This window comes from Hippocampus zosterae, chromosome 10 (assembly GCF_025434085.1).
Source record: "Hippocampus zosterae strain Florida chromosome 10, ASM2543408v3, whole genome shotgun sequence".
In the NCBI taxonomy this organism is placed as follows: Eukaryota; Metazoa; Chordata; class Actinopteri; order Syngnathiformes; family Syngnathidae; genus Hippocampus; species Hippocampus zosterae.
This window is the reverse complement of record NC_067460.1, coordinates 20,925,181-20,949,288: the sequence shown is the minus strand read 5'-3', so window position 1 is coordinate 20,949,288 and position 24,108 is coordinate 20,925,181. Positions and strand designations below refer to the sequence as shown.

Genomic DNA, 24,108 nt, shown 5'->3' with positions numbered 1-24,108 from the left:
TTCTGCTTGAGGGGCATCATACAGTATATCCCCCGTTAGGAGAATGATACACTTAAAATAGATTTTAACGGCTGAAGTGTTTAACAAAGTCTCAATACCAGTTCCCCCACTTAACGTGCATCTTTGGCATATAAAGTCAACGCGAATTTTCGGTAATCTCGTCTACATCAAAGTAATGAATATAGGGGCCTTTTGGGGAGTTGTGTAATTAGATGACTATAACTACTGTATGATCTTAACTACCCAGATGGATGATAATTTGACCAAGATTTAAGACAATCGAATCCTTTACAAAATACAAATACAAGTCAAGTCAAGTGAAGGAGATTTCCCTTAAAATCCCAATCTTGGCATAGCTAAATTTTGCTCACTTTTGATTGACACTTTCAGACATGAAACACTGCATCATCCTGGGACGTTTTTATTCACTGAAATAATGTACCTCTCCTCAGAGAAAGCTTATTTAAAAATTAAACACTTGTACTGAATAGCTTTGTTGCTTTGAAGTTATTGCAGTTCGATACACAAGCGTGGCGTGGCGTACGATCAAGAAGAACTTGTCCGGTCTGTTTTTTTTCCCCCAACAGTCGTGTTTTCCCCGAGGACTCCTGAACGCACCACAAGACCCCACTGCCCTCTTTGAAGCTGGCGGGCTGGCCCCACACGCCAATGAGTTAGAGACCTACCGACCGTCGAAAAAAAGTCTGCCTTGGGCTCATGTCCAGAAACGGGGACGGGACTCTCAGTAAGAAAGAGCAACTTTTTAGCGGTTACAATACCGTCGCTATTTTCCGGGTTTGCCCGTTGAAGCTCGTCGAAACCAACGTGAGATAGTGATTGGACTTGACAAGCCCGCTGCGCTACTGTACCCCCCCCCTTCTCTCCCATTTCTACACAACCAGGAAATCGTCGAGGTGTGCTTCGATTATCCCGCGAGTTGCTACCCCGTTTGCGGGTGTAGATGCGACTTTATCCCCCACTCCGACAGATTTCTGGTAGTTTGGGTGTCGGTTCGGCTAGTTTGACTTTAATCCGCCCGCTTCAGCTTTCAAGTGAATCAAAGTTGTCCCGCGAGGAGAGGAGCTCCACTCCGGCCGAACAATGAGGTGGGTAACAGCGACTCAAATCCCTTCATCTTCATGGTGTTTCCAGGCTAACCGCTTGTGTTCGGGCCATTAGTTGACAACAAAGCCGCCGGGACACCATTTCGCTTTATAACAGACAAACGTTGCCCTCGCTTCTTGGGCTGTTTTTGAACACGCTTGTGAGCGTTTCCGTGTCGTTAAAAAGGGGCGAAAGAGCTCACTCACATCTTAATACTTTTCAAATGTGTTTAAAGCAGAATGTTGATGTGTTGCAAGTTTTTGTGATCTTTGCGATCCGATATCGTGTGAATCAGGAAGTGTGTGAGCGGTAATGACAGCCCGCTTGCTACCTGTTCAGTCTCTCTGAAGCTACTCTCAAGTAACCGTTCAAATGAACATTTGTATGCATTTCAAATGATCTTTTTTGACTATGTCCCATTGAAATCTTGAGTAGCGTTTGCACTTTCAAAGGCCATTAAATCGTTTGATTGCATTCCGTGTGTTGCCTAAAGACCTTTAAGGCACAACACTAAGTGTCCGAAATGCATAGCATGCTGTTTGGATCAAGGCGTGCATTTCATAGGCACGCATTACGTTCATTTGTCTTGTACTATTTGGCTCCCTCTGGGTTTGCAGCAGGGATGAAACTGCTCAGTGGAAAGAGGAGAAGCGCGTGTCCTCAAATTCCATATCCTGTCACAGCCTGTGCAGTTGGAAATGACATGCTTTGAAACCACCACCGCCAGCACTGATTTGGTTTTGTGTTCATACATTTTGAAGCTGCAAGCTTTTATTTTTGGCAAGCTGGACTGGTAAGATCTGGTAATCGTATGACACTGGGGCTCGGCAATAATACCATACATCGCGATAGACACCTGATCAAGAGCAATAGAAATTGCACTCAATATAAAATCAATTTTAAAAAAAACATCAGGAAGCAAACCTCAAATCCGTCATTCTGCGTGTTGTTGGCAGAGGTTATCGTATGATGCTAGGTTTGCGCCGTATTTTTGCAAGCACATTGATGAAATTTGGAGCACAAAACCATTCTACTACCAGATATCTTAAATTGTATTTTTCCTCCTGATAGTTGTTCATTCATTTCTTATCTTTCATCAATGTTGTTGGTTTTCTTAATTTAAATATGGAAAAATCAATAGTCTAATATGAAATATGTACATTGTGCTCTGAAAAATTAACACTCAGTGGTGTAATATGAAATAGGTACATATTAAATAGGTTCGCTCAGGCCTACTAAACACATGGTTCAAAACGACATAAATTGACTCGTCAGTTTAACTTTTTCATAGTTTGTTTTAACCTGTTATGTAAGGTTAAATATTTTAAAATACAATTTCCTGATTTCAACCTTTTTTCCTTCAGCTCCTTATTTTGAAGAGTAAAAAATGATTTTAAAATGACTTTTCAATATATATCAGTCTCTAATGATATCAAATACCTATATTGTGACACACTTTTCAACCATATCGTGCAGCCCAATGCGACACGATCTTGAGCCATGCAGTGCAGGTCTGATAACCTGTGTGACTAGTTTTTTAAATCTCACACATTTGTCTTGCCAGACTTTTCCGTAACAATTTGCCTCAACGGAAAGTCAAATCTAACCTTTACACCCCTTTTGATTAACCTTAACTGAAAAGGTGCTTCCTTTGAAAAGATGAAGCTGTTTAAAATTAGAGGTACGTTGCTTCATCGACAACTAAACAAATAAATCGGTGATTATAATGATAATCAGCTCATCGTAAAGTAATGTTTTTTAAATCTCATACTTCAATTTATCGACAAAATAATCGACACATGAATTAAAGGGTTTGTTGCATCTCTAAAACTAGACTCCACTTTTACTAACCAACGTCATAGTGCGACATCATGTATTTCCGTCAAATCTCTGGTGTGAAACCGCGGTAGACTTGTGGCCACATGCTTTATGTATATGTATTGCTCCTGTAACCGATTGTGGATAGCCAATATTTCCTGTCCTATGTTTAAGGTTGGTCAGGAGTAACTTGCGCTAAAGTTCGGGTTAAAGGCTGTATCAGGGCACCTTTCCTAAGCATTGTTAGAATTCCAGCAACCTTTCCTCCAACTACCTCCAAGCAAAACTCCAAAGAGCCAGAGTGTGTCTTTCATCAGGCACAAGGGATGGTCTGTTGTTTTTAATGATATTTCAAATATTTCTAAGTTCGCTAACGGCACAAACGGGGAGGAGGTTGAACAAAGATATGCATTAAGCATACACGGATAGCTGCAGAGTTGCTGAAAGGAGGAAAGCCATTAGGCTTTGGTACAGACTTAGATCGAAATGTGATCCTTGATTCCTTTGTGAATAATGCAAAATAACATTGAGAAAACTGTGTGCATAAAATGGTCTTCTTAATAGATGTAAGGAAAATGTCCACACGTATGTAAATGCAACAGTCTGAGACCAGCTGCTGTGGTCTCAGGGAGACCTGTCACGTAGATCGGGGAAAACCATGACATTTACACTTCTGGTTAGACCATCAAACAAACTCAACAAAAGAAGTGGAACAATCACATGAAAGTATTTATTCTGATGTTGATTTTGATATCAAAACGGATGGTTTGGTTCATTTTGGACAGCGTCTCATATTAATGCAGTCATTCACTTCAGCTCACTTCAGATGTTTAAATAGCATCCTCACTTGCATGAAATTACCATATTTTTCTCGTTACTATGAGTCTATATTTTTGTAATGCTATACGACTTGATTCAATTAAAACACCTTTTATTTGTTTGCTATATTACCACTTTATTGACTTGCAAAATTGTGACTTTATTGCTGTAATGTATCACTCCATGTTTTCATAGTTCCACTTATTTATATTGCTCTTTGATATATGATGTGGACCATTTCCTCGCCCATACCAACATAACACCTGAAATGTGTGTTATTGCTGCCAAATTATGACTGTGAGTGGTTCAACAATATGGTCATGGTACAGTGGATTTGTGTTGTGAAAAGTAGCACTGAAAATGGTCCACTCTACTCTTGATTAGGGTTTGATGAGCGTTGAAAACCTTTGCCTCCCCGAGCCTTTTCTTCAAAGCGTCTGCCATCAACAAGGCAGCTTCACCCAGAGACCCGCATTGGCCTTGATACGTTGTCACTCTTTGCTCCCAAGAGATAATTGTGCAAACAAAAATGCAACTATTGTCTCCTTGTGAAATGCCCTCCGAAGCCAACCATGACCTATTCAAATTTCCTTAAATCCCCGTCTGCATCATTCTGATGTTGGGGCGTCAAAGTGTGTGGCCAAGAGAATCTGCCACGTTATTTTCTGACTGATTATGAAATATTAACTCATAAGTTAAGATAAGATATCCTTTATTCGTCCCACACTGGGACATGTGAAAGGCTTCCTTTCCATGGTACAAAAGTATGTCAGAAACATGCAGACGCCATAATGACATGACCCAACAATAAAACTAAAGCTCAAGACTGTAAATACAGATAAGAGAACCAGTTTCAGTCAGTTAAAAAAACACACAACACTATCAAGTCTCTTACAACTTTATTGTCAAATGTGCTGTATATAACAAACAGCACAGATGAAATTTCGTCCCTCTTAGACAACAAGAAGAGCCGCTGTGGTGGCCCGCGCCGCCATACTGCAGTCTTTGACCCACATTAGAACATGTCTTTAGGACTCCAGTGTCATCTTTTTGGTCAAATATGTCCCGTAATCGAAACATTCAAACCATTCCATAAATTGTGAAGATGGAAAAAGATTTTTCACAAATGTTTGACCTCAAATATGAGTCATCTGGCTTGCATTGTGCTGAGCTTGTACAGCATGCTGGCATAGTGGACAATAGTCCTTATGAATGCCCATCATTTCATCACAGATTTAGTTATTTTTGGTTCAATCCAGTCGTTTTATGTACTTGTTTACATTACGAGAAATGCATCTTCTAATGTGAATGCCGTGATGTGACACGCGTGCACAAAGCACAATGTCGAGTGATGTACACACACAACAAAAAAGTCACCTGGCACAATGTTTACAGAAGTAAATAACGTACTGCACGTAGGGGCTAATCTCTATATTGCAACTTCAGAGCAGCGAGGCGGAAGGAGGTAGAAATATTTTTGGGATGAGGATGCCTCCTAAAGGCGACGCATTTTGTAGCAGTTGTGTGTGATGTCATCCACGCAGTGACCATGACGTCTTTGATCCACTGGGGAAAAGGAGACTGATTCAAATAACAAGTCATAGACAAGAATAGTTGTTACCAGTACTATGGTGTTATTGTCCATGTTATCTGTTCTGTTGTATTATTTTTGTTATTTGATGTTGAATCTTCTGTAAAGTGTTTTGTTACAGTTGCGACTGTTGTGGAAGCGCTATCTAAATAAAGATGTATTGTCATTGTCGCGCATAATGAAAGTGTTTGCACGGCTGAATGACTAGGATCAGCGCAAATGTCCACTTCAGGTTTCAGTTGGGATTAAGTTGAAGTCAAATGTAAACACAACAACTGTTTGTCAAAATAACTTTGCAGATTCATGGAGAATGTCAGTCGTCTACCAAGCACTCGCTCCCACCTGTGCGGTGCGCGTACCGGTCTTGAGGATAGGTCGAATGTGTGCCGATGAGCATTCACACTGCAGATGCATTGCATACATACCCATTTTATATTATCCGTATAAGAAAGTGAGGCCCAGGTTGCATTTGAAAAAAAAAATTACATTGTAAGAAAAAAAATCTGATGCGTATCGTGTATGGGCAAAAAAAAAAAATCCAGAATTGACCTGCGGCGTTAACTTAGCCAAATTGTCTTGTAGTTGTCTTCATGATGATAATTCTGTTGCAGAGCGTAGTTTTTAGTGATAAAACATGAACACTGCAAAAACGAATCGATAATGTGGATTTAAAAAAATATTTCAAACTATTGGCAAAGAATTAAGTATCAAATTGTTGTGCCGCAAGATTGTTACTCTTTCACCATTATCATCGCGCTCTTATTACATCAGTTGCTCTCTTCCGCAGACGTCACAGGCCGCATGAGTTGAGCGGGCGCTGCACGATCCAAAATCGTACTACGTTTAGTTTTTATTTGCTTAGCTGGTCAATATTATTTAGCCAATTTAACGCATGAAAGTTAAACGTACATTAGTGTTAGCTTGTACCTGACTTGTGAGAGCAGTACTAGTATAAAATTGCTTGTCTCAAGAAAAATGTTTTGTAATCACTTGTCCTTTTTGCCCATTAACTTTTCAATATGTGGTCAATCCGTGCTTGGTCCAAAATCGTTTGTTGCTGAGCTGGGCCGTACTGTATTTAGTTTGAAATGGTCATTGCTGTACGTTTGTGCCCAGTAATCTATTGCGGTAGTCATCCCAGGTCGGTTTTGCACGTTCTCAACCACATGCAAGGGGTATGTGAGAGGGTTGCACGGTAAAATAGCACCTCACGAGCAAACGCTTGTGCAAGTAAGAGGAAGAACATTCTTATTACAAGATGTTTGTCAGTCATGATCACCATTCGCTTCCTACAAAACCTGCATATTAAATTTAAAAAAAATTGACTGCGAACGTCTGCCATTTCAATGCTGTTATACAGGGAAAATTATCATGACGCACTTCAATGTCCAGGGTGTTATGTACTTATCCTGTTTGCTAACTATATACGAGGGCACAGGCAACAATTGCACGCTTACATTTTAAATGTACAACTCTTGAGAATGAAAACCAACGGCAATGTGCATTCTTTGCAACCATAGCAACTGTTGGGGGAAGGGAAAAGGTGGGACAGCTACGGCTACGCGAAAGGGATAAATTTAGTTGGGTAGACAACAACGTAAATTTGTTCAACAAATGCACTCCAATATAGAAATACTAATACTTAAAGAAAAAAAAGGTGTGTCAGATAAAGGATTGAATTGAAACAAATGAAGAAGAGCATGTTAGGAATGGGATAATCACTGTATGCAAGGCTTCCTAATATGCAGTACGCGCATTGTGGGGGAGGGCGAGACAGACAAATCGCACTCGTTTTTGCATCTGCAAAGTTGTGAAACAAATGTTATTAGATGCCTTTAATTTACTCCCATTTGAAACAAATGCAGGTTGCCCAATGTTCCGGGAAAAAACGGTGTGCAATTGAAGAGTATGCAAAAGTATTTCAGATCGCTTTGAAGTTCCCGCAGCGTCTTCCGTTTGCGCACTTCTCTGCCCTGAAAATTACGGATTGTTCTAAAAACGAATCAATCGATTAATTAATCGATTATTGCAATCATCGTTAGTTGCTGCTCTAATCCAAATCTGCCACAAAAAAAAAACATAAAAACAAATCCACCGCCTTTTTCCTTGGCATAATATTCACCGCTACCTGAACCTACTTTCAGGGAGCTGTGGAAAAACTAGTTATTGATCAATTTGTTGTGTACCGTATCTCACTGGTGTCGGCACTAAACCTCATGTGTCACAATTTAGAGTTTTTTTCCAGATATCTGTATTATTGGTCAGTCCACAAGTGGTGAGTGTTAGATTTCCAAATTATGGCTTGCTCTCTCTGACAATGATATGCTCACGCTTGGGGCAAACGTGGCATTTTGGGGTCTCTAGAAAAGTGATCAATGATTAAACAAACATGGCATTTTGGGGTTCTGACCGAAGCCATTGTTACAGAATATGCGGCGATCATACATTTATCTCGGTTCACAGTTGTCCCGGCCCTCCGAAGAAAACCAAAACTATGATCCGGCCCACGACAAAAATGAATTTGACGACCCCTTAGCTAGTTGGAGCGCTGCAGCGAGCGCTCCAAACACAAAGCAACTCGCTTCCGCTTCATTAATATAACACAAGAAACAGTTGGTGCAAAAGTAATGTCTCTGGTCACACTACATAGCGACAATGATCATTTGACTCTGCCTCAGACCCGCACCTACCTCTCGATAAAACCCTGACGTGTGGCGTTTGTGTGTGTGTGAGACCAGTCTTCTTTTGTTGATATTACCTTGTTGAAGTGAGGACTGGAATGCAGCACCGTGTTCTTTGTCATTTGTCCCCATGGAATGTAAATGTTGACCTACAACTGTTGTCAGCATGTCAAAAGTGCAACAGTTTCTCTTAAATGAGCCGAGACGCATGTTTGGAGCCGCCTCGCATGATACACATCTTGCCATTTCCACATTCTTTGTCTCTGTGTACGCTACGTCGATGCTAAATGTAAAGTTAAATTTGTAGTACGAGTTTCAGGGACTTAATGCATCTTCTTAATGCAGTTTAAAAGCCAGAGCCATTGCCTCCTGGGCAAACCCCACTTCTTAACTTGCTGTCTTATTGATCAGCTTCATTAGCAGCAAAATGGCCTCCTCCGTCTTGTTTATGTCTGTACATTTAAAAATAAATGTTATGAGTTAGTTTTACATAACTGCCTCAAGATTAGCCGGCAAGGCAGCTCTTTTTGTTGTTCTGCCTCAATCAAAACCTCCTTGCCCTAATGTCCCAAAGAAGCCGGAAGCCTTTATTCATAGCATTTAGCAACATTGTGCGTGTCCATATAAACATTGCAAGATGTAACCCGTTGTTTTTGCAAATGGTGATGTGTTCACCCTATGGGGTTGTGTAACGTCCTTAACAACAGTTTGATCATTTCATGTCTCCACTTGCTGTAACTCTCTTGCTCAGCCAGTTTTCTTTTGAAATCTGATCTGTGCTGGCACCTCTTAACTACCCAATTGGTCTCGACCTTTTTTTTTTAAAATCTCAAAACATTAATATGAAATAGTCGCCAGGTTCTATGGGAAATATACTTTACATGTAATCAAAAATCCCCATCAAATAATCACATTGGGGAACTGAAAATGAAAAAAAAACATCATGAGCAAAATTGCAACACTGTTCTGTACTGGATAACCAACAATAGTTCTCGCCAATAAGGTAATTGTGGGAATTCCCGCTTGTGATGGATTCTAAGTAATAATTTTATTGCATGCATTGCGAGACGTCACATGTGGTTCAAACGAGGGCGCAAAAATTTGTCTCGGGTACCACACAATTTGTGAGTCTCATCTCTGTTGCACTGTGAATTTGCTACAACACCCTCAGTCTTCAGCCATTCCCCCTTCTCTGAAATATGTACCATACTCTACTTGGTCCTCCCACCTCTTTGACTCATAAATAGGCCATTATACTGACCTGCCACTTGGATTAGACGCTTTGCCGCAACATACAAACCCTTCTATTGTCCCATTTCCTTGGTGGTGGCCGCTGTTTTCCGTCTTGAATTGTGGCTCTTGGCTCTTGTGTTTTTTGTGTGCGATACCATTTAACTTGCGCTCTTGCTACCTTGTCTCACATGGCCATGTATTTTTTTTAGGGGAATGCCTATTAGGGGTGTATTGAAATATATTTTTAACCAATATGATACGTATTAGGGCGGCCCGGTGGTCCAGTGGTTAGCACGTCGGCTTCACAGTGCAGAGGTGCCGGGTTCGATTCCAGCTCCGGCCTCCCTGTGTGGAGTTTGCATGTTCTCCCCGGGCTTGCGTGGGTTTTCTCCGGGTGCTCCGGTTTCCTCCCACATTCCAAGGATATGTGTGGCAGGCTGATTGAACGCTCTAGATTGTCCCTAGGTGTGAGTGTGTGTGCGAATGGTTGTTCGTTTCTGTGTGCCCTGCGATTGGCTGGCAACCGATTCAGGGTGTCCCCCGCCTACTGCCCGGAGACAGGCTGATAGGCTCCAGCACCCCCCCGCGACCCTAGTGAGGATCAAGCGGCTCGGAAGATGAATGGATGAATGATACGTATTGATGCAGTATAGGGCTTAAGGATTCGACACAAAGGGAAATATGACGCATTTTTGGAACAATATAAATAATTCTGATACGGTAACCATAGCTTTTCTTGAAATAAACCTATACTTATTAAAAGTAACTCCAAATAAACACAATAGAATGCCGTTTCATTTGAGTACAACACCAACTCAGCTTTACTGATTCCAAAATGTAAAAAAATAAATAAAAAATATCCAAACCAAACGAGTTCACGTAATATTCTATCATGAACCAAGAGAAACTGAACAAGCCAGTGTTCTTTTTATACACTAACTCACCTTATTATCAGAATAAGATGGTTCTTGTTATGCATTAAATCCTCAATGGAATTCAACATTCTCTTTTTGTGAGAAAAAAATACTCTCGTGTTAAACGTGTCTATTTTCACATTAAATTAAGCTGTTGCTGTGATTGTTAGAGGATTTTGACCAAACATGAACGGATTGGCATAATTCTAAAATTTGACATCCTATTACTGATGTTTTCTTCTTAAAACCCACTCCAGCCCCTCACCCAGTGCCCAACCATGAATCTTCACTTTTGATCTTAATGTCGAGGGACTCTTGTCACCCTAATGGGTGCCAAGCAAGGCACTAAATATTTCCATTTATGACCCTCCTGAGATTCAGTTCCGCTTTAGTGGTACACTTCTCATTCATTCCAACGAGGGGTCACTTGGGTCACTGTTGTCATCTGCTAAATGGCCAACAATCAGTCGTGAGTGGATATTTCCCAGCATCTTCAATCAAGCGATAATAGTACAAACACATGGTCAGTTATTTTCTTTGCTTCGATTCATGCACATCTTCTGGTCGAGTCTTGGGAGAGTTGCTTCTCTGTATATTAAAGGAATTATTTTATGACATGCAATGCGTGACAATGTTAAGTATATGTAAGTAATATGCTGTTGTACACATTGTTTTTAGGCGCAAAAAAAGGTGACAGTAGAAATATCCAACAAAACAAGAATTGAAGTGACTTGTTCTTCGGTAGGCCAGCCTCCTTCTTTGGCCCAGACTACAAAGGATTATGCCCCAACCTGTAAAAGGAATTGAGCTCACATAGGGAGGCCTGGAGGTGAGTTGGTTCCAAATACGGGCATTGAGTTTCCAGGTTGTACACGCACACACCGGTGCTTCGAAAGCTAGAGGGAATTAAACTGTACTCTCGTAGTGGACAAAGAAGACTCATGCTTGCTGGGGGCTATTCAGGTTAACCTCAGCGTTCCATAAACAATGCCAGTAAGGGAATGAGTCAGCGTGCAAAAATGCTGAGAGTTTTGTGGACTGGATACGTTTCAGCTGACGGTACGATTCCATTCACACAAATATAGTCTCCTTGTTTCTGTGCATTTGTGTTGTGAAGACAGAAAGTCATAGCATAGCTAAGTGTGAATTTGTACATTTGTATGCATTTTGTTGCCTGCAAGGACCCGTACAGAAAGATAAATTGTTCCCCATGAATTATATTTTGATGAGTTTTGTCTAATAGACTGTCTTGTGACGTTTCTGTGGGGTCCAAATTGGGCTATAATTGTGTAGCGTGAGCTCAGCAAAAGACGGTTAATGATGTGATGAATATTTCATTGACCTAATTTTTTTAAGAAGCCTGGTTTCGGAGTTATAGGGCTGCAGATGGACATTACTCATGGTGGTACATGGTCCGAGGGTACTTTAGAGGTCAGCATACTGTCACGTGACAGCATGGTAATTGTGTCTATTCCCCGATATCGGACTTGCATCATGGCCTTCTCCGGTCCAACCTACCCTGCGTGATTTGGTCCCCGGACACTATCTGGCATCCAAGATATTGAAATTGGTGAAGGGCGTGGAGGAGAGGTTTCACTGTGTTAAAACAGGAAGGAAGGTGCACTGAGGTGCGCACGTTTTGTTTTTTTTTTTTTTTTTTTTTACCCTTCACATTTCCTCTGAGAGACACATACTTCCTCTTCTCACTTCTGTATGGAGTAGAGCCTGTCTGTCATGATATGGAATTTCCCACTTTTGTTGTGTGACTTTTAAAGCTCTGTACGATTTGGACAAAAGTAGATTTTCCCATATCTGTAATTTTGTATTAGGACTGTCCAGATGACATGTGATCAGAACTCTGGCGCAATCAAGTTATTTTCATCTTATGAGGTCCTTGGAGCAATTCCTAGTTCGAGCTTGTTATAAAACAAAATAAGCGCAGGAGACTTGCCAAACTTCACCACCCACAACGAAATCCGTCCTCTGGATCCCAATTATTTTTCCATCACACGCATTGAAATTTGAGTGCGTCGCTTTGGTAAAATCCAAAGACAAACTCTTGCCTCCCTCCTATATTTTAGATGAGTCCCCCTGGCCAAATGTTCAGTTTGCATACCCCCACAGGTCTCTGCATGGGTACCCTTCATAGATGTATTTTTATTCACTAGAATAAGAATAACTACACGAAGCCTGGACATTAAAAAGTAATTATGTACTCGGCTCTTGATGTGAGGGCAAGAATTTTCATTCAATGCTATTATGATCCCGGGGAATGGGAATTGCCATAGAGGGCTGATAAAATGCCATTGCGGTTACTCTGCTTTTGTGTACCGTCTACATTAAGTCTACTTTATCTTAAATGGATTTAATGACATGGTGCGTCTATCTAAAATGGAAACCCTGATGCTTGATATTTCTAATGCTGCGTAAATGCGGGCGCTACATGTGCACTAACCGCTTTATTATACAGTAGGTCTGGTCTGTTTAGCCGATGTGGTGCCATGTTGTACAAGACGTCTCCACACGTCACACCAAGAGACACGACTTGTTAAATTGTTTGATTTGGAGATAGGGAGAGGGAGGAGACTGAGCGACAGGGCCTGACCAAGCTTGCCAGCACTGTGGCAAAGAGCTGCAAGAGGCTTATACTCCCATATACAGACATTTCCAAGAGAGCCTGTTCCCTGGCCTTGTGCTGTGGTTTCCTGTTAACCCCTCAATAGCGTCGGAGTCTCAGAAGGATAAGACCAGTAAAGACAGCCACCATTTTTTTCTCTACACTTATTACGAGTTAAAATGGGTAAAATGGGCCCGGCTCTTCATTTACACCACGCCTGCATTTTTGGACCCTGAAGTATTTGAGAGAGAGAGAGACAGTTTTTATGTCAACGGTAGTGTTGCCATTTTTATTTAAAAGCAAGCATTTGAGAACACTGCAATATACTTCTCCCGCAAATTGTACATAATGGTGCCGCAGATATTTTCCAGCAGGGCGGTATTACTTCCCAATGTTGTACACATTCACATGACATAGCCTGCCGAAAGGAAGACGTGTTTTGTAAAAGATGCTTTGTAGGCTTGTCAAGAGTGGTTTTCAAAATGTACATTTTGCCCAAACTGCCCTCGCTCGCTTGAGGTGTAAAAAGGAGAGCGACAGTCGACAATTTAGTTTATTGCAAACAGTCGACCTCACAAATAGAAAATGAGAGAACACTGGGACACAGCTACAGCAGACCCCAAAAAATGGACCCCCACACACTCAGACCAAGACAAATTGCCCATATTCCTGACATTAGGCCATGCACCCGTATCCCATTGCACGGCAAAAGTTAGCGCTTCAGGGTTCATTCAAGGTCGCAAACGTTGGCAAAGACGGTCGCCAGGCACTCGCCATTGAAACTTTGCAATTGTCAATGTGTCGCCTGGCACATGATTGTTTATTTCCATTGAACAAGTTTAGGTGGACATTATTTATTGCCGCAGGTCACGTAACCATCGCTGCGGATTACTCCCATCACTAATGAGTCATATTCAGCCATTGGTTCCTTTTGTCAGCTGTGTGCCTCATCATACCATACACAGGAACGTTGACGCGTGTGAGCGTCTAGACGCCTTTGTCTATATGCGCATGCACCAAACTAGCTTTGAGAGTCTCTGTCTGTAGTAGTATAAATAATGCAGTTGTGCACTCTGCGTCTCACCCCTGAGCCATCACTTTCTATGCCATTAAAAATGCATCCATTTCCCAGTCCAAAGTGTCCGTCCCCTCCCAGTTCCCATAATCCCTTTCCCTTGACCGCACATCAACGGTGAGCTCGAGGCTCATCTGACCAGGAATCCCACCCAGCAATATTTTCTATGTTTAATCCTCCAGCCACAATTAATTTTTAACCAGAGCTCACTGTGTTCATGTGTTTACCGGACTGAAGGGCAATGGTATCAACTCCCTTGTTTGACATTAAGAATGTGGTAGATTTTGTTTTTATTTAAATTTATTTTTCCCTGGCTTTTTTTAAGGTGTGTTTCCCCCGAAATCAGGAGCTTGTAGTTATTACTTTCAGTTTGCTTATCCTTGAAGCCGTCTCTTTTAAAGCACAATAAGTGAAATGGTTGAGGGGGAAAAAAAAACAACGGTCGGTGTTGGGAGTAATATTCTTCTTGCTCTTCCGTGTTTTCCAGACTGCTAACAGACAGGACAATGAACCGATAACAGTCTGGTAACAGTCACAACAAATTGTGTGGGAGTGACTATTGACTGATTGGGCCAAAGCAGTCCTTATAAGGTGGGCTTTGCAGCAGGAAGTGGGCTGTGGTGTAGGTGCTGTGTCATAGGAAGGGAAGTGGCAGATTGTTTCATGTCTGAGACAGATGGAGGAAGAGCTGGATTAAGGCGCTGTGGGGGTGAACGGGTCGGATGGTGTATAAAATAAAGAAAGAAGCATGTACTCATCTTTTTTGTTGCCATCACTATCATTTAGCATTTTATTGAGAAATAGCAAAGCACTTTTAATTTATTTATTTTGCAGAGAAGTATGTAAAAATGGAAGATTGCACATCTCTGCACAATTTCCTGTCTTTGTCAACCTACATTGTGATTTGCCTCTCTTTTTGTTTTGAATTAACCCCCCGCCCCACCTCAAAGAAAAGAAGAATATAGCATGCGTTCTCTTGACCTTTCACTGATTGTTACAAACGCATGATTCTGCACTTGTCTGTCTGTCCTATCAATGTTGCTGTTTCTTATCAACTGCAATTGTTGTACTTGCATGAAATGACTTTGTATGAGAAATGAGAAGTCAGACACTTGTCTATAATGTGGTTAAATAAAAATAAATTAAAAAAGGAAGCAGAACAGGGTCAGCAAGGCATAATGTACATTTACTGGCCACATACAATATACATTTCGCAGACCGGTAAAACTCAGGATCCCCATTTGTCTCTACCAATGCAGACTCTTTTTCCTGGGGTCGGTACTTGCATACAAACTCGCACATAAACTGTATTTTGCCTTTTGTTGTAGTGAGTCGAGTATCTGCCAGGCTCGGGCCACTGTGATGATCTACGATGATGGCAATAAGAAGTGGCTGCCAGCAGGTGCTGGACCCCAGACCTTCAGCAGAGTCCAGATCTATCACAACCCCTCCAACAATGCCTTCCGAATAGTAGGACGCAAAATGCAGACAGACCAGCAGGTGAAGTGACTTACTTTGGGCTACGTGTTTCAACTAATTATACATTGTGTTTTGATGGGAAATTCATCTTGCTTGTGTACAGTTTGCCATCTTTTGTTTCTTCGGGTTGCAATGTTTCCTCAAATTCTTCATGCGTCTGATCATTCACACAAACTCTCTGAGCATTCCTTGGACGACGGTGAGCAACATCAGACATGCACACGGTGGCCAAAGCAGTGTCACACCTGTCTAAAACCTGCGATCATAGCAAATTAAATAATGTGGGTATGTTAGAAAATATCAAAGTACACCCCCCCCCCCCCCCCACCCCCCACCCCACACAACACACACACACACACACACACACACAGACACATAAAATAATTCTCAATTCGTCTAATCTAAAATAAAAACTCAATGAGCATTTTAAGGAGGAACTCCCATCAGTCGGTTTTTATCTATTTTTGTCATTTATGACACCATTACACAGAGTCCTCAGTGATGGCATCAAGGAAAATCGTGGCCATTGAACCGGAGATGTAATATACGATGTACTGACAGATGTGGTACACTCCACATTCCACATAAATTCCAAAAATTCCAAATAAAAGCTACTACATGTACTGTACATTGCTTTTTTTTTTCTTTACCATGAAACCTAATCCGCTTTTTTTCCATGTCGTTCACCTAAAATGGACTTCAGGATGGTGTCACTATCATTCAGTTCCAGTACGAACTGGTTAAGTTATTACAAGGCCATGACTCATGAGATAACATTCGATAAAGGTGGGCCATCAAGTTTCTGTAATAGGGTTAAGTGAGTTTGGAGGGATCTATTCTTGACCATACTGTCATTCTGCCTGCTGCCTCAGCGTCTCACTTTAAACATTAACAAACACGCCAAAGTGCTCCCCAGAGACAGAGTCTTAAAGTGGATGATGTTTCCTGTGAGATAGTTGGCCTCTTCAGGCATTTCCTGTGAACGTTTTTTTTTTGGGGGGGGGGGGGCTCGTTGCCCATTCGGGAGCTTTTTCTCCAAATGTCCAATAGTGGAGGTTTCCAAGGGGCAACTATGTAATAATGCATTTTCCTGTTCTTTCCCCTCCCAAATGCATTTTGCTATCAATGATACTCACCCTCTCCTCTTCGTGTGCTGTGGAATCCAGAGGTGGCTAAACAAATCGTGAAATGACATGTCAGCACATTCAAGCAGCGCTCAAAACCACAACATTGTTTCCCTTCTCATTCATTAGCCTGACGCCACCTACTGGATTGAATAACTATGATGAATGAACCATGACTTTGGGACTTGTAGTCAGCGTCTGAGAAGTCTTCCAGAAACTCAACATGCACTTCTTATTTTTCTCTTTGGTTTGAAGAGGAAGTCATGGTTTTTGAATCTATCCTTTGTGCTTGTCTTTGTACAGGTGGTCATAAACTGTCCTATTGTGAGAGGGTTGAAATACAACCAAGCCACACCTAATTTCCATCAGTGGCGGGATGCCCGGCAGGTCTGGGGGCTCAACTTTGGCAGTAAAGAGGACGCTACTCTCTTTGCCAATGGCATGACACACGCTCTGGAGGTGCTCACCTCCATGGCAGATGCAGGTGCTGGTTCTAACGATCTCAAGCGGGCTCGAGATGTTTATCCAAATGTCCTGTTAACATCCCACATATTGGCTTGTATTCATCACTCAAATTGAATTAATGGCTAGTCTCGGATGCCAGTTTAATCAAGTTTAAGCATGGACTAAAAGCAGAATAAGAGATACAACTCAATTAACCGCGCAATTAAGAAAGTAGGTGTCCCAGTCACTATTACGCAGGGATGGCAGTAACTCACATATGTGCAAGTCACAAGTCACTGTCGAAAAAAATCAAGCAAGTCGAATCACCACCAAAACAACCCGGGCTGAACTTGGTTCCTCTTGGATACAAAAACAGCTTAGTTTCTCACTTAAGATGTCACTTCAACCGCTGTACAACCTAAATACCAACTGCTACTTTCCTATTTGCCACTCCCTAAGACTGCGGTCTTGTCGCGATTTAGGGCCTTTTAGAAGGAGCCTGAAAATTCGCAAATAGGTGAGTTTTTCAGCAAAAAGATAATTTCGTGGGGGGCTTTGTGGGGACAATATGTGAATTCATAAATCGCGAATAGACTGAGTATGCTATAATTCCTATTCCCTTTCCCCGTAAATATCTAATATTTTGTCTTTTCTTAGAATGAGCAATGTTAGGGCAATCTTAGATTTTTCTTTCTGTGCAAAATATTTGACAAATTAGTTTAGACTACTACCTCAGTTTTAGTTGATTTAAATAAAAAGATATAGATTCAGGAGAGTTGTAAAGATAAATTTGGTGTTGGGTATCTAATCTAGTAATTTTTAAATGTAATTTGTGTTTTGCACATTGTATTTTGGCAGGCTACGCTACCCTTCCGCGGCCAATGTCAAATGGTCCATCTCCTGAAGAGATTGAGCAGCAGAGGAGGTAAAAGATCTTGACACAGAGTATTGTTCATTTAACAATTATTGGTCAATTCAACCCAACAAAACTTTGCAGTAGCCCTGTGGCAATTTTGCACCTCAGCATATGCAGAGGATTTGATGGCATTAGCCTGACACCGCTAAACTCTGTCAGCCCCTGTAGGTTAAAGGTTAAACAGACAGTAAGGCCGAAACGGCTCACATAAGCCCCGCCTTCTCTGCATCCATTTATATGTTCCTCCAGTTCCACCATTATGCTGGCCTGCATGGACTTGGCATTAACCTTTAATCTCATTTAAACTAAAAGGTCTGGGATTGGCCTACCAGACTGCCTGTCAAAACACTGTTTGTCCTGCCACACTGTGGCTTAAGGAATCAAGCAGTGCTATTAAAACCTTCAAAATCCACCACAGATTTACATGTCATTCAATGTTATTTACACTTATGGTTTTAGGAGGATTGAGTGCCAAAATCAAGATCACAATAATGTCAAACAGTAGTAAGTAGTAAGTGATGTGCTCTCAACTCAGCCGCACTGCCCCCAGTCGAAGAAGCAAAGGGTTTAAATGACACGGACTGCATCATAATTGTATACTTGTGAGTTTTTGTATTGTATGTGAGCTGTACTGCATACAGCTGCAGAATGGCAGATGTGGTGGGGACTTAGTTGAAGAGGGCTCGAATTAGGCCACAGCGTCCATCTGTGGACTTCTTAGTAACAACACAAATTGTGCAGTGTACTTTGTTCCATACTTCATGAACTTCAGTGCAGTTCCTGGTTTAAGTCCTCTTAACTGATGGATACTGCATACGTTGCCCCATTTGTTGATATGATAGCTTATAGTCAGCTAATAGTTTATTGTATCCCGTTTGGGGGGGGGGGGTAATCAGGGATTAATCGTGCTCCGTCTGGTTTGATTTATTTGGATCACATTCAAATTTAAACCTTTCACGCAGAGATCCACAAAATTCTTGCACTGGAGCCATAACATAAGATGTGGCATGTATCCACCATGTGCACTCGTCACCACATGCTGTAATTAGATGTATGACAATGTCAGCGCCAGCCTCTGATGTCACACATGCAATACTGATACAATGTAATACATCTTTATTTATGTAGCGCTTTCACAACAGCTGCAGTTGTAAATGTTGTTTGTAGAACATTTAACATAAAACATGGACATTAATAAAAGTCATTTTTTAATAACTTTTATGGTAAGGTCAAAGCATCACATCATTTGAGGATAGTTCTGTCATTGAAACAATGAACTACTTTACTTATCAACTATTTTTAAAATATAACTGGACACATTAAGAGCCGCATACTTGGTGGTCACTACTGTATATGTTTGCAGATTGGAGCAGCAGAGGTTGGAACAGCAAGAACGGGAACGACAGGAGCGAGAAAGGCAGGAAAGAGAGAGATTGGAGAGAGAAAGACAAGCTTCAGCAGGTCAGGAAATTTGGCCTGGTCAACAGACTAAAACCAGTCTGATACTTTTTTTTTTTTTTTTTTTAATTGTTGAAGCTTTGTTGGTGGAATTATTTCCCATTGTTGCTTGATGTACACCGGACTGTTGAACAGTCCGGCGTCTCTGTTGTCGTATTTTACGCTTCACAATGTTGTGATATCCTTTACACACGTCTGTTGTTTTTTGATGCAGTTCTACCGGAGTAGGCAATCGTGGTGTAATACAAAATGTGCATCACTCTGAGTCAACTGCTAAATCGATGGATAGTTGGTGCCACCATGGGCGTGGCACCAAAATATCAGCCCCCATAATTGTCGGGGGAGGTTAAAGTATTCTTTCTAGCTTTCAGTTCTTTTTTATTTTTTTATTTTTTGGACTGTGTTGACTGGATGGGTATTGTCACCCGCCCCCCCTCCTCAACTACACTACCACCACCCATCACTTTCATCATCTCCTTGAGGTTTGATCTCTGACATCTCATTTTTTAGCAGCTATTCCTCCTGGTCCGCCTATGGCCCCTGGGGGCCTTGCTCCTCCACCGGCACCTCCACCACCACCTGGGCCTCCTCCTCCTCCAGCCGCTGGTGTTCCGCCCCCTCCAGGACCCCCGCCGTCTGGACCCCCATCTGGAGGACCCCCACCTCCCCCACCTCTGCCATCAGAAGGAGCGAGCCTCGGTGGTGGAGGAGCCGGGGGCTTGGCTGCTGCCCTGGCAGGAGCGAAACTTCGCAAAGTATCTAAAGTGAGTGTCAAGCGAGGACTACAATGTCGTCAACAATGCGAATAGCTTTATTGTTGGTCATCACGAGTTTCTGTTTACTCGAGACCAAACACATTTGCAAACAAAAACGCAACACAGCGCAAACACAAACATTTAAAAATGGTCTTAAAGTGGCAGTTTTCGAAAATGTCTTCAAACTGAAAAGTGTGTTGTGTTTGTGTGTTGATCAAGATAATGAGGTGAAGTGACCAGCAAAGACACTTTACCCAGGCATGTTGTGCAATAATTTCAGCCTGGGATGTATGGGAGTGCTCCCTAAATTCGCAATAGCCACCACGTCGCTGCCTGCAAGTCAAAAAGAGTGAATTATTTTTTTACAAGCAATTTTGCTCCCAACGAGTAGCAGTTAACGGCCACCTGCGTTTCCTGTAGCGGCCTGTTGGTGGTGTCAAGGTGGATCAAGTTGTTCGAAACCCCACAGGAGGTATTGTACTCCATTATATCATTATCATTTTCTATTCTCAGCAGGAGGAAGGGTCTGCTCCAGCTGCAGTGGGCAAAGCAGACGCCAGCCGCAGCAGCAACTCCTCTATTGGAGGAGGTGGCGACCTGATGGGTGAGATGAGTGCCATCTTGGCCCGAAGGTAAAGGCCATAGCAAAAGAAGATCCATATTTCCATGTGACCTAAAATTATGAATGGCTGCTGCTTATTACTTGCAATTCAAGCATTTATGGTCACAATTCTTGCGCTTCCATAATTCTGATAGTCATTTGAATAACTTGAATACAGTGAACTAGGTTTTGACCTTAAAACTAAATTATTTGTCCTATCAGGAGAAAAGCAGCTGACACTGGAGAGAAAGTACCTATGAAGACACAGGACAATGTACGTAGCTGCTTATTTGCTCATTGAACCGGGCCAACAAAGAAGCATCCCCAAAATTGCCTCTGATACACTGTGGGCGCAAAAATCTGCTGCAGGATGATGACTCACTCTCATCGGGTCTTTTTTTTTCTCCACAGGAGGATTCGGAGCCTCAAGGTCAAAGTGGTGAGAAATCAAGATTTGTAACATGTTGCCTTCATTCATTGGCCAAAAGAATGCAATGTTTATATTTTCATGCATCATCTTGTCAGAAATCATAAAAAGATCTTGGGAGAAATCGTCATCCACTATGATGAACATGAACAGGTAAATAATCATCCGAGTTATTAGGGTGACATTCTCAAATCTGTTTGCCGAATGCATCGTGCGCTTTGAACTCACACTAAGTGTCGTCCTCCATCAGTGTGCATGCGACTTCACAAAATATGTGCATCCTTTTTGCATCGTTGTCCAAGTGTGCTGTCGTAAGTGAATGTCAAGCATTTTCATTGTAAGAGGAGAGTGTGTGTATGTTTCACTAACAGGAATAACTCCATTCCCAAGAGCATGGACTCCACCTCCTCATTGTCCCAAAGTTCCAGGTATACATACTTATACCATCCACTAGGACCTTCACTCCCATTGCCCTTTCTCTTTCTGCCTACAGGGCAAAAACTGATTGCATCTGATTGAGCACCCAACAATACATTTTGTTGTCATATTTATCTTGAGTTCAATTGCATAATTTATTGAAACTATTTCTGTAAGATTCCTTTGAGGTCTTTGGTCAGTGCTGTTCCTGACACTTTGATGGTTGCAGAGGTGGCTGTCACGCTGTGGATTGGCTTTACCATGAGTACATGTACCACTAATAAATCTGAATACGTTAGGTAACTTTGTCCAATTAACAATTCTCAATTATCTGTAGGTTTGACGAATGTAAAAGTGTCAAAATTAGGTGAATGTTTCCTGACACGTGGCCGTGTAGTACAGGGCGTGTACTGTCCATATATGCAACTTTTTAATCTTTTTTTTGGGGGGGGGGGTTCTGCACCATGGCAGCCCCCCTCTAACCTCCTTTTAGTGCATTTTTTAAAAAAAATAAACACTCAAATTGAATTTGTATTTGATTTCTGTCATTGCACAGGGTGAAGCCACCAAACAACAGTAATGACGCAAGTGGATTTGAAGACTCGGATTTAGAAAAAATGAAACAGGTATAGTGATTGGGGAGCGTTGTTTCTCTCTCTTTCTCTCCCCCAATGTCTTTTGCTGCATTAATGCACTCTTGCAAAGTTTTCTCTGTGACTCTTGGTGATTTTTCTGCAGGAAATACTTGAGGAAGTGAGGAAAGAACTTCACAAAGTAAAGGAGGAAATCATCAGAGGTACAAATATCGCCCTCATTGTGGTGATAAACTAGTATTTTGTAGTAGGGCGTTGTTTTGAGGGTGAGGCTTTTTTTTTGGGGGGGGGGTTCGATCAAGGGAAAATTTGTTGTACTAAAACACCATGAACATTAAGCTCCCACCATGCCTAAAGCCTCATGTTGTTCTGGCTAGAAAAAAAACTAAGCAACCTCGACATGACCTTATGTTTTCAAGGACGTAATATTTATTGGAAGCAGCACCTTTTATGCATGTTATATTTAGTGAGTTTAGGGGTGTCTATTTGCGGTATGGCGGGTGGGCAACGTCGCAGTCGGTTATTTGTGGCATGGTGTCGATTAGTGCGAAGGCCACTGTTTACATAGGGAATACATACACCTAACCAAAATGTTGACCTTCATTGTTTCTCCTCTTTCTACCTCACAGCCTTTATTCAGGAGTTGCAAAAGAGAAGCACATAGTTGCTGGTGCACGTCTGAGCAGAGGGATGTGATCGATGGAGGCTTGCTGGGATCTTCGCTCCGCTGCGTCCTCTAATGTAGCCCAGGGATTTCTCATTTTCTTTTTTTTTTTTCCTATCTCCCACGAGCATTGCTTTCATGTCACCATGCGTAGATACTCTTCGTGTAAATGGTAACCCAGGGAACCTCCTCAGGCTGCCATCCAACTTGTTAAAAAGATAATGGTGATCCTGTCTCGCCCCCATTCAACAGTCCTTTTCCTATGTGTTCTATGAGAATCAGTTGAGAGTTCACAGCTGCAACCACAGTACTGATTTGTCATCGTTTGTCTTCATATCAGGAGTCGTTCTGCTAGTTGTGTCTTCTGACAGATGCATTTACTGGTATAGCAGTATTCAGGGATAAGGTATTTGCCACATTTTTACTGTAACGGCAAGATGCTGGAATGTTAGGATTTTATTACTCTGCTTGCTCTCGGCAACACCTCAAAAACGGCCATAAATACTTGTATCAGACGTCCGCCAGTAGTTTGTTTCCTTTCATGCTAATTGGAAAATCAATAATTGGGGAGAGCGCAGAGAACCAAACTCCCTGACTGCTGCAGTGTCTTTCCATCACATGGATTTACATCTCGGCACAGCACAAAAGCCATCACTGCTGCAGGAAGAAGAAACGAGCAAATGGATGCTGATGGACGACCGGAATGCTGTGAATGAGTGTGTTGTTTTGTGTATGAGAAATGTATTCTCTTGGCATTGCACTTGTTCTAGAGTCAAGTGTGAGCATGTGCCACACTGCCTTGACAGACTTTTTTGTTTCCCTCAGTCTAAATGAAATGTTCTTGGCCAGTGCCATGGTCTTAAATTGTACTATTGCTGGTTATTTTCTTCAATTCTTTGTTTTTTTTAAACATGGCCATGAATAGGTCAATTAATTTGGCCATAACCAACTGCCTTGAGAATGATTATGAATTTAAAATATATATATTATATGTATAATAAAGATAAATATATTTGTTTTGAGGGAAAGTGTTATCACAAATGTTTTTTCTATTTTAAAATTACTGGTGAATGGGGATTTTGTTTTTCCTTTTGATTGTTTTCTTATGAGATGTAATTTTGGGTTTACGGCTTCTTTTTCTAATAGAATCTAGGCTTTTTACACTGAACTATAAAGAAAACAGCTTAGAGACACTGGATTAGAAATGCCTTTATAGTCGAATACAGCTGCTTCTTGAAATGCAGTTTGTCTCGTGTTGTCTTTTTGCTTTAGAACATGTTTGTGTAGTTCCATCTCTTTGGTAATTGCATGTATTAAAAGAAAAAGTATGCAGTACTATAGATGCTTAATTGCATTGTACATCCTGCGCTGAGCTCCC

The 24,108-nt window shown here is 41.6% G+C and overlaps 1 protein-coding gene across 3 annotated transcripts; it reads left to right on the top strand.

Moving 5' to 3' along the window:
* The first annotated feature begins 603 nt into the window (after window positions 1-603).
* Window positions 604-24,068, top strand: vaspb (vasodilator stimulated phosphoprotein b). 3 transcript variants are annotated; one of them, XM_052078537.1, is made up of 14 exons: window positions 605-1,106; window positions 15,181-15,352; window positions 16,759-16,939; window positions 17,758-17,824; window positions 19,179-19,276; window positions 19,787-20,037; window positions 20,542-20,660; window positions 20,852-20,903; window positions 21,041-21,068; window positions 21,155-21,209; window positions 21,428-21,484; window positions 22,030-22,099; window positions 22,212-22,269; window positions 22,696-24,068. In XM_052078537.1, the coding sequence occupies exons 1-14, from the start codon at window positions 1,102-1,104 to the stop codon at window positions 22,728-22,730; spliced, it is 1,248 nt and encodes a 415-aa protein (XP_051934497.1). In that variant the 5' UTR covers window positions 605-1,101; the 3' UTR covers window positions 22,731-24,068. The 3 variants fall into 3 exon arrangements, with proteins under 3 accessions (XP_051934498.1, XP_051934497.1, XP_051934495.1); XM_052078535.1 differs by having other exon boundaries at window positions 19,784-20,037; XM_052078538.1 differs by lacking the exon at window positions 21,428-21,484 and having other exon boundaries at window positions 604-1,106; window positions 19,784-20,037.
* The last annotated feature ends 40 nt before the right edge of the window (window positions 24,069-24,108 follow it).